This window comes from Dendrobates tinctorius, unplaced genomic scaffold, assembly GCF_039654945.1.
Source record: "Dendrobates tinctorius isolate UK_male_01 unplaced genomic scaffold, ASM3965494v1 ptg000098l, whole genome shotgun sequence".
Lineage (NCBI taxonomy): Eukaryota > Metazoa > Chordata > Amphibia > Anura > Dendrobatidae > Dendrobates > Dendrobates tinctorius.
This window is the reverse complement of record NW_027361766.1, coordinates 29,354,706-29,366,884: the sequence shown is the minus strand read 5'-3', so window position 1 is coordinate 29,366,884 and position 12,179 is coordinate 29,354,706. Positions and strand designations below refer to the sequence as shown.

Below are 12,179 nucleotides of genomic sequence, written 5' to 3'. Positions count from 1 at the left end.
ATGGGGGGCTGCCTTATGAGGGGGTTGCATTATACTCTGAGAGGGGTACATTATATTCTGTGGAGGGGCTGTATTATACTATATGAGGGGGGTTGCATTATGCCATACGAGGGTGCTACATTATATTCTATGGGGGGCTGCATTATACCTTATGAGGGGGTGGCGTTATATTTTGTAGGGTGCTGTAATATACCCTATGAGGGGGGCTGTATTATATTATATGAGGAAGCTGCATTATATTCTACGAGGAGGGCTGCATTATATTCCATGAGGGAGGCTACATTATATTCTTTGAGGGGGGCTACCCCATCCCCTGCTACATAATTAAGACGTGTACTACTTTATATTATACTCTGATATTAGCGTGTTTTAACACACAATTGGTGGTCTTGAATTTATGTCTATATAGCTACATAGTGGGGCCCAAGATAAGCTATGTGTCTGTTGGGATCAACATCAGGTAGGGCTGTCACTTGAGCAGTGCAACCGATCGTCAGCAGCTAAATGGCTGCAGCTTTCACATTTTGTCTAAGAGGTAGAGACACTGTTTTTTACTCTTAGACAAAGTGTGATCTCTGTCATTTATTTTACTTTAAAATGCACAAAATAAATAATGAATTATTTTTGTTATTTATTTTTTACATGGTTCATTACAGACACTGTGATCCCAATTATGTGTACTTTTTATTGTTTTTATATTTTTTACATTCAAGGGAATATGCCAGCAGGTTTTTTTCTGTGTAATCTGAGAGCACCATAATGTAAGGGAAGAGAGCCTGTTTCAAGTGATGCATCACTTACAAGGCTGCGTTTTAGTGTTTCGATACAATTAGTGATTTATCATCAGAAGATTATCAATATATGACAAGCTGCCTTGGGCCTTTTAGTCCAACCACAACCCCACCACTAATTAGCAGCTGTCTATCACTGCACATTGTACACAGAAAGCTGATCAGTGCTATGAATGTGGATATTCAGGGATCAACATGTGAGCTCTGCTAATTCTACCGCAAAGAAAACTGTGATTCTATAACAACTGCTGCACCCAGTAAACTAAGTGATTTATTACTGGAATCAGGGTCTCTGTCCCTATATCATGGCGCTATCAGATAACATAGCAAAAACTTGCTGATAGACTCCCTTTAAAAGGCTTTTTTTATTGGGAAAATGTTTTTGTGTCTTTTACTATTCTTGTTCTTTTATATTTTTAGACATTTTATTTTCATTTTTGTACATTCTTTATTACGGTAGTTCCACAAGGTGACAATATCATGTGATCTCTTGATGGCTTGTGTATTGGCATGGTATCATGCCTGTCAGTGTAAATGTTTGGAGTGATCAAAAAGAGAAATATTTAATGGTGGGACAACCACATAAAATGGTTAAAATCATTGCAAGGGGGACTGGAGATCCTTTGTGCAAAAATGTTGTGAATCGTCACAATTGATGGCTTGGCCAGGCTTTGGGCTTTCTAGATGTTTCTGGCCAATTCATTAATTGTGACAAGTCACAGCATTTTTGCACAAATGATCTCCAGTTCCCCTTGCAATGATTTTAACCATTTATAGCAAAATCTGTGACTACTTTGTGCTAAAAAGTTGCAAATCCGGTTGTATTTTTGCTGATGTGCAAAATTTATGAATCACTTGCGCCATTCTGAAAGAATTAAAGCAAAAATGTCAACAACAGTAGACAAAAAAAAATGCAAACGATAAATTGAGTCCAAAAAAGTCAAGTGGCAATATAATTGACCATATGGCAAATATAGCTAAGATATTCTCCCTTTATCGCAGTGCTTCAAACTCAAAAATATTCCAGGGCATATGGAGATACGGTACTATAAGGCCTTTAGAGTTGTAAATTGCTGGATATGGCTCTATGCAACCTTAATGTAAGGAAACTGAGTTCTTGTCAGATGCGGTCATACAGTGAGGAGGACTCACTAAAGTACTGTTTAGGAGTCCTATGAGTGTGTGTGACAGGTCCACATTTTAATTATATTTTACCTGTACAAACAGGCAAGGTTCTATTCCATCTTCCATTTGATTCACATTTGGTAGAATTACTGGGCGAATCCATTCTATATCTAAAGGAAATGGACAAATATAATTATTTAGCATTGTATTGCATTTTGTGGACTATTTTGTACAACACTATTTGTCACTATATATGAACAGGACGATGAGAAAGAAAGCTTTACATTACTTCTTATGAGTAATGTTTACTATTGGTGTTTCTATTGGTTTTGCTTCCTTGATCTAAATAAGTAAATGTTCATCCTTCAATTCCATTTATATTTATATACTAGCTGAAGAGCCTGGCGCTGCCCGGGCATAGTAACGAACTGTGGTTAGTTATAGCAATTATAATTATCTTCCATCCCATAGTCCCGTGCCCATATACCCACCATACATATCCACGATCACATAGGCCCGTGCCCAAAATACCCATCATACATATCCTCCATCCCATAGTCGAGTGCCCATATACCCATCACACATCCTCCATCCCATAGTCCCATGCCCATATACCCATCATACATATTCTCCATCCCATAGTCCAATGCCCATATACCCATCATACATATCCTCCATCCCATATTCGAGTGCCCATATACCCATCACACATCCTCCATCCCATAGTCCCATGCCCATATACCTATATCATACATATTCTCCATCCCATAGTCCCATGCCCATATACCAATCATACATATCCGCCATCTCATAGTCCCGTGCCCATATACCCGTCATACATATCCTCCATCCCATAGTCCAGTGCCCATATACCCATCACACATCCTCCATCCCATAGTCCCGTGCCCATATACATATCCGCCATCCCATAGTCCCGTGCCCATATACCCGTCAAACATATCCTCCATCCCATAGTCCAGTGCCCATATACCCATCACACATCCTCCATCCCATAGTCCCATGCCCATATACCCATCACACATCCTCCATCCCATAGTCCCATGCCCATACACCCATCATACATATACGCCATCCCATAGTCGAGTGCCCATATACCCATCATACATATCCGCCATCCCATAGGCCCGTGTCCATATACCCATCATACATATCCTCCATCCCATAGTCGAGTGCCCATATACCCATCACACATCCTCCATCCCATAGTCCCATGCCCATATACCCATCATACATATTCTCCATCCCATAGTCCCATGCCCATATACCCATCATACATATTCTCCATCCCATAGTCCCATGCCCATATACCCACAATACATATTCGCCATCCCATAGTCGAGTGCCCATATACCCATCACACATCCTTCATCTCATAGTCCCATGCCCATATACCCATCATACATATCCTCCATCCCATAGTCCCGTGCCCATATACCCATCATACATATCCGCCATCTCATAGTCCCGTGCCCATATACCCGTTATACATATCCTCCATCCCATAGTCCAATGCCCATATACCCATCACACATCCTCCATCCCATAGTCCCGTGCCCATATACATATCCGCCATCCCATAGTCCCATGCCCATATACCCATCAAACATATCCTCCATCCCATAGTCAAGTGCCCATATACCCATCACACATCCTCCATCCCATAGTCCTGTGCCCATATACATATCCGCCATCCCATAGTCCCGTGCCCATATACCCGTCATACATATCCTCCATCCCATAGTCCAGTGCCCATATACCCATCATACATATCCGCCATCCCATAGTCCAGTGCCCATATACCCATCACACATCCTCCATCCCATAGTCAACCATTATGACATCATAATGAGCGGCGGCGGGGCTTGCGACTTATGATGACATCAGCGTCGCCATGGCAACCGTTATGACATCATAATGAGGGGTGGGGCTTGAAACGCACACACTACTTCCCCAGTATGCAAATAGGGGCATTATGACATCACAATGAGGGGCGGGGCTTGACACGCACACACTTTTTCCCCCAGTATGTAGATAGGGGCAAAATTGTTTGGTGAATTGGAACGCGCGGGGTTAAAATTTCGCCTGACAACATAGCTTAGGACGCTCTCGGGGTCCAGACGTGTGACTGTGCCAAATTTTGTGGCTGTAGCTGCGACGGTGCGGATGCCTATCCCGGACATACACACACACATACACACACACATACACACTTTGAGCTTTATATATTAGATTAACTAATTTACTTGTTTCATGTTTTCTATCATTTCTGTCTTGGCTTTTTATTTTTTACAGCATAAGCTTTAAATTCTCTGTATAACTGTCACAAGGATACCACGACACAGAGGGGTCAGAAAATCACAGCGTCCCTCTACATACCCACCTGCACTGGTTGGATATGCTTTGACTTCCAGTTAGCTGTGCAGATTCCCCTTGCTCTGTTGTTAAACAGTTCCCAAACTTCTTCCATTTAAGGATCATGGAGGCCACTGTGCTCTTAGGAACCTTGAGTGCTGCAGAAATTCTTTTGTAACCTTGGCCAGATCTGTGCCTTGCCACAATTCTGTGTCTGAGCTCCTTGGCCAGTTCCTTTGACCTCATGATTCTCATTTGGTCTGACATGCACTGTGAGCTGTGAGGTCTTATATAGACGGGTGTGTGCCTTTACAAATCAAGTCCTATCAGTTTAATTAAACACAGCTGGACTCCAATGAAGTAGTACCATTTCGAGGAAGATCACAAGGCAAGGAAATGGAGAGCATGTGACTTAGATATGAGTGTCTGAGCAAAGGTTCTGAATACTTATGACCATGTGACATTTCAGTTTTTCTTTTTTAACAAATTTGCAAAAATTTCTACATTTGTTTTTTTTCAGTTAAGATGGGGTGCAGAGTGTACATTAATGCATTTACCAAATGGCTGCAATGAAAGAAAGAGTGAAAAATTTAAAGGGGTCTGAATACTTTCCGTACTCATTGTATTTTAGAGCAGGACTAGCATAACTGCTGCCCAATGCACTAGTCAGGGTCATTAGGACAAGACAGGGATAGGAACGTGATCACCCCATGGGGTGAAAGAACCCGTCTAGGGAAACTAGGGAGCTTAGAGTTGGGCAAGGCAAAGATTGGCATTCTTTCATCTTCCCTAGTGGCAGAGCCCCCCTCCCTTCTGTCTTGCCGTCCGCTGTCCTGCTTCTGGTGCCCAAACGTTTGCATTGGCCCATTTTCCTTTTTGCAATTTTTAAAATGTAAAAGATGAATATATATATATTGTGATAAAACACTCCGGGATCGCCTTTGCTGGGGTCAAAGGTCACGTGCATTCAGCATGAAACTCAGGCGCAGAGCTGGGATTCGGGTGTAACTGACCCTGGGTCAGGTTTATTAACGGTGAAAGCAATGCAAAAGGAAATAAAACATAAAACAAATCCTTGCCTGTCCGGCACTAACTAAACTATGGACAACCTAACTACCAACTGGTGGGCTTCTCCCGTCCAGCCAAACCACAGTTGCAGTGGGCACTGCTTTCACTCACATGTGTCTCTCACACAGACAGGCTCTCTGTGTTCCCAGGCTGAGACACTCACACAACCACCTGGCATCCTTTTATATCCACCTCCCATTATTCATTAGTAAGCAGGTGCGATACTGACCAGACTAGGCCACATAGGAAAGGAATCTGGGCGAGATATACCTGCCCTCATCCACTATTCCCACATGATTCTCACAATATATATATACATATACACTCACTGGCCACTTTATTAGGTACACCTGTCCAACTGTGTGTTAAGACTTAATTTCTAATCAGCCAATCACATGGCGGCAACTCAGTGCATTTAGGCATGTAGACATGGTCAAGACAATCTCCTGCAGTTCAAACCGAGCATCAGTATGGGGAAGAAAGGTGATTTGAGTGCCTTTGAACGTGGCATGATTGTTGGTGCCAGAAGGGCTGGTCTGAGAATTTCAGAAACTGCTGATCTACTGGGATTTTCACGCACAACCATCTCTAGGGTTTACAGAGAATGGTCCGAAAAAGAAAAAAAATCCAGTGAGCGGCAGTTCTGTGGCCGGAAATGCCATGTTGATGCCAGAGGTCAGAGGAGAATGGGCAGACTGGTTCGAGCTGATAGAAAGGCAACAGTGACTCAAATTGCCACCCGTTACAACCAAGGTAGGCAGAAGAGCATCTCTGAACGCACAGTGCGTCGAACTTTGAGGCAGATGGGCTACAGCAGCAGAAGACCACACTGGGTACCACTCCTCTCAGCTAAGAACAGGAAACTGAGGCTACAATTTGCACAAGCTCATCGAAATTGGACAGTAGAAGATTGGAAAAACGTTGCCTGGTCTGATGAGTCTCGATTTCTGCTGCGACATTCGGATGGTAGGGTCAGAATTTGGCGTAAACAACATGAAAGCATGGATCCATCCTGCCTTGTATCAACGGTTCAGGCTGGTGGTGGTGGTGTCATGGTGTGGGGAATTTTTTCTGGGCACTCTTTGGGCCCCTTGGTACCAATTGAGCATCGTTGCAACGCCACAGCCTACCTGAGTATTGTTGCTGACCATGTCCATCCCTTTATGACCACAATGTACCCAACATCTGATGGCTACTTTCAGCAGGATAATGCGCCATGTCATAAAGCTCGAATCATCTCAGATTGGTTTCTTGAACATGACAATGAGTTTACTGTACTCAAATGGCCTCCTCAGTCACCAGATCTCAATCCAATAGAGCATCTTTGGGATGTGGTGGAACGGGAGATTCGCATCAGGGATGTGCAGCCGACAAATCTGCGCCAACTGTGTGATGCCATCATGTCAATATGGTCCAAAATCTCTGAGGAATGCTTCCAGCACCTTGTTGAATCTCTGCCACGAAGAATTGAGGCAGTTCTGAAGGCAAAAGGGGGTCCAACCCCTTACTAGCATGGTGTACCTAATAAAGTGGCCAGTGAGTGTATATATACAGTATATATATATATATATATATATATATATATATATATATATATATATAAAACTCTTTTTCTTATACTAATCACCTAAACTGCTGCATAACGTTCTTTAGGCCAGTTTTACAGATAAGTGTATAAGGGCTCAAGGAACACAACCTGTCAGCTTCCTACATCCCTGTGAATATGGCAGTTCGGATTTGGTTTGTAGACCCACAGTTGGAACAGTACTTGCATCCTTAATGCTGGCGCTCAAATGAACCTCTCATACACCCAACTGAAAGTGGCCCTAAGGTTTGTGCACATAATGTCTTTTTAGGAAAATGCACTCCATAATCCTCCTGAAAAAATGCAAAAGAAATGCTAAAAAAGGAACATATGCAATGCAGTGTAAAAATGACTTGCTGTTCATGTGTTTAGACTTTTGAACTTCAGGTTTCCAAAGTCATGGTGGCTACCTTTTGGGAGCAGCTCTCTATTTTGTACATACAAGTAAAAAGAAAAACGTTGACTTCAGAGCAGCTACAACAACCAACTGCATTAAGATGTCAAAATAAACTCTTTAGGAAAAACACGGCCAGCATTTTCCTGTAGCATCTTAAGCTTGAAAAATCCAGTGGGTTCGGCGGAGCTTAAAACAAGTCATGTGTGCATACTATACGGTACTATTACACATGTGATGAAGTCACAGGTACCATACTGCATGTAGATAACCAGGCTGTAACTGTACATGCGACTTTAAACCACAGAAAGTACAGGTGTAGCCCAGCAATAAGTGGTAATCTGGGTTTTCTAAGGGTATGCGCATACGGCGCACTGAACATGCCGGTGAGTTTTCCAAGGAAAAGCCACTCCAGAAAAATGCCGGCGGTGGTTTCGCTGTGGTTCTAGTGATGGCTCCGGTGACCGGGTTCCTTACTCTATACTGTGACAAATTAACTTGTTACTTCTTTTAAGAAGTTCAGAATAATTAAACTGTTCAAAGATGTGATAAGACGGAACATGTTCCACAGTAATGTTGTTTTGACATTGCTGTGCGTTATGCTCATTTTATGGGGTGCTCTTTGGTGCTTTTTAGGCGGATTCTTGGCCATATAATAACATCCTAAGTAAAATCTTTCTATAGGGTAGTTAGATTTGCATCAGATTTTCATTATACTCAATGGGGGAAAAAGTAGCCCCTTCTTTTACAATCAATTTGAAATCTAACATGTAGAGACTGACAAACAAAATTACTTGACTGCAAAATTTTAAAATGATTTTAGAAACTAGTAACTACATTCAATTTCTATAGAAGGTAACTGTCAATCTGTGTCGAGCTACATAAAACTAACAATTTTGCATTGTAAAGCCCAACTTAATGACTGCCAAAGGGATCACAAAGTGTCATGAAAAAAAATCTAAACTTACCAACAGATACCACAAAGCAAATCGTGTGCAACTGCAATTTGCCTATAATCTGGCTGTAAAATAGCTGTTTTTTTTCTAGGTATAGCCCCGCTTTTATCGAGCAGATAAAAAATTTATTTTGCTCAATTTGGATATCATTATTTGTTTCTATATGTGACATGATGGCAACCTGTTCTTGTCTACATAACGTTTTTATATCAAACAGTGCAAATATTTATTGACATGGCAGCATTATGTCTTAGCCATAGGAAATTTACAATAAAACCAATAAATACCAGTGACAGACTTATGGTAGGTCTATAAAAAAAAAGTCGGTGCCAATTGAACAATGGTGTTGGAGGTTGGAAAATACAAGAATCTACCTTTTTTATACTTCGCTAGTTTTCATAACCACAACGAATAAATGTTCATATAAAAGCAACTTAAAAAAATTAAAATACCTGTTGTTTAACTCACCCTTTTTCACATGTATAAACTGCTTCAGAATCGAATAAAAAGTCTTTCGCTTTCGATATTGCATTCTTTATCGCTGGAGGACGGCCACAAGATCTCCCTGTAAGTGATGTTTGTGTTAGACAGATGACTAAATAAATGCAAATACTTTTTGATCTACATGTATAATTTTAAAACATTTTGATATACTGCTATATATGTGTGTGTGTGTATATATATACTAGCTGAAGAGCCCGGCGCTGCCCGCGCATAGTAACTAACTGTGGTTAGTTATAGCAAATTATAATTATCCTCCATCCCATAGTCCCGTGCCCATATACCCATCATACATATCCACGATCCCATAGGCCCGTGCCCATATACCCATCATACATATCCTCCATCCCATAGTCGAGTGCCCATATGCCCATCACACATCCTCCATCCCATAGTCCTATGCCCGTATACCCATCACACATCCTCCATCCCATAGTCCTATGCCCATATACCCATCATACATATTCGCCATCCCATAGTAGAGTGCCCATATACCCATCACACATCCTTCATCTCATAGTCCCATGCCTATATACCCATCATACATATCCTCCTTCCCATAGTCCTGTGCCCATATACCCATCACACATCCTTCATCTCATAGTCCCATGCCCATATACCCATCATACATATCGTCCATCCTATAGTCCCATGCCCATATACCCATCATACATATTCGCCATCCCATAGTCCCGTGCCCATGTACCCGTCATACATATCCTCCATCCCATAGTCCAGTGCCCATATACCCATCACACATCCTCCATCCCATAGTCCCGTACCCATATACCCATCATACATATCCTCCATCCCATAGTCCCATGCCCATATACCCATCACACATCCTCCATCCCATAGTCCTATGCCCACATACCCATCAAACATCGTCCATCCCATAGTCCCATGCCCATATACCCATCATACATATCCTCCATCCCATAGTCCTGTGCCCATATACCCATCACACATCCTTCATCTCATAGTCCCATGCCCATATACCCATCATACATATCCTCCATCCCATAGTCCCGTGCCCATATACCCATCATTCATATCCGCCATCCCATAGTCCCGTGCCCATATACCCGTCATACATATCCTCCATCCCATAGTCCAGTGCCCATATACCCATCACACATCCTCCATCCCATAGTCCCGTGCTCAAATACCCGTCATACATATCCTCCATCCCATAGTCCCGTGCCCATATACCCATCATACATATCCGCCATCCCATAGTCCCATGCCCATATATCCGTCATACATATCCTCCATTCCATAGTCCACTGCCCATATACCCATCACAAATCCTCCATCCCATAGTCCCATGCCCATAAACCCATCATACATATCCTCCATCCCATAGTCCCGTGCCCCTATACCCATCATACATATCCTCCATCCCATAGTCCCATGCCCATATACCCATCACACATCCTCCATCCCATAGTCCTATGCCCATATACCCATCAAACATTCAAACATCGTCCATCCCATAGTCCCATGCCCATATACCCATCATACATATCCTCCATCCCATAGTCCTGTGCCCATATACCCATCACACATCCTTCATCTCATAGTCCCATGCCCATATACCCATCATACATATTCTCCATCCCATAGTCCCGTGCCCATATACCCATCATACATATCTGCCATCCCATAGTCCCGTGCCCATATACCCGTCATACATATCCTCCATCCCATAGTCCAGTGCCCATATACCCATCACACATCCTCCATCCCATAGTCCCGTGCTCAAATACCCGTCATACATATCCTCCATCCCATAGTCCCGTGCCCATATACCCATCATACATATCCGCCATCCCATAGTCCCGTGCCCATATACCCGTCATACATATCCTCCATCCCATAGTCCACTGCCCATATACCCATCACAAATCCTCCATCCCATAGTCCCGTGCCCCTATACCCATCATACATATCCGCCATCCCATAGTCCCGTGCCCATATACCTTTCATACATATCCTCCATCCCATAGTCCCGTGCCCCTATACCCATCATACATATCCGCCATCCCATAGTCCCATGCCCATATACCCATCACACATCCTCCATCCCATAGTCCCGTGCCCATATACCCATCATACATATCCTCCATCCCATAGTCCCGTGCCCATATACCCGTATACGGGTATATGGACACTCAACCATGGGATGGAGGATATGCATGACGGGTATATGGGCACGGGACTATGGGATGGAGGATATGTATGATGGGTATACAGGCACGGGACTATGGGATGGAGGATATGTAGGACGGGTATATGGAAACTCGTCTATGGGATGGAGGGTATGCATGATGGGTATATGGGCACGGACTATGGGATGGCGGATATGTATGATGGGTATATAGGCACGGGACTATGGGATGGCGGATATGTATGATGGGTATATGGGCACGGGACTATGGGATGGCGGATATGTATGATGGATATACGGGCACCGGCCTATGGGATGGAGAATATGTATGATGGGTATATGGGCACGGCACTATGGGATGGAGGATGTGTGATAGGTATATGGGCACTGGACTATGGGATGGAGGATATGTATGATGGGTATACAGGCACGGGACTATGGGATTGCAGATATGTATGATGGGTATATGGGCACGGGACTATTGGATGGAGGATATGCATGATGGGTATATGGGCATGGGACTATGAGATGAAGGATGTATGATGGGTTTATGGGCACTCGACTATGGGATGGAGGATATGTATGATGGGTATATGGGCACGGGCCTATGGGATCGTGGATATGTATGATGGGTATATGGGCATGGGACTATGGGATGGTGGATATGTATGATGGGTATATGGGCACGGGACTATGGGATGGAGGATAATTATAATTTGCTATAACTAACCACAGTTATGTTACTATACTCTGAAGAGACAAGTTGAGTATTGCACTCCATTCACCATCCAGCTTCTAAAAGAGGTCATTCTTGAAGAATGGAAGAATAGATGTTGTAATATGTCGCCAACTTGTTAATTCCATGTCTAAATTTGGTGCTGTCCTCAAAGATCATGGATATCATACAAAATACTAGATGTAATTTATTTTGGTTTGAGGTACATTCATTTTTGCATCAGCTAATTTGAGACAATCTGAAGATTTTATAATGAAAGTTATATTTTTAACTTTACTGTATCCCTCTGTGCTTCTCATCTAGGCTTGTCTTATTCTAAAATGAGTGGCACAAAATGACCAGCTCTGAAAAAACATGATTTTGTGATTGTCACGTGATACTTATGCAATAATTATCCATTGATTTGGTTTGGTCACGGTTATGATATGACTTACAACTAGTGTTGAGCATTCCGATACCGCAAGTATCGGGTATCGGCCG

General features: G+C 42.8%; 1 protein-coding gene across 1 annotated transcript in view; it reads right to left on the bottom strand.

Moving 5' to 3' along the window:
• The window catches only part of LOC141099139 (sushi, von Willebrand factor type A, EGF and pentraxin domain-containing protein 1-like), a 233,144-nt gene that overhangs the window by 30,839 nt on the left and 190,126 nt on the right, over positions 1-12,179 (bottom strand). Inside the window, exons 19-20 of the mRNA XM_073587275.1 lie at positions 8,761-8,857; positions 2,007-2,086 (exon numbers count right to left, since the gene is read on the bottom strand). Coding sequence (XP_073443376.1) covers positions 2,007-2,086; positions 8,761-8,857 — 177 coding nt within the window. The remainder of the gene's footprint in view (positions 1-2,006; positions 2,087-8,760; positions 8,858-12,179) is intronic.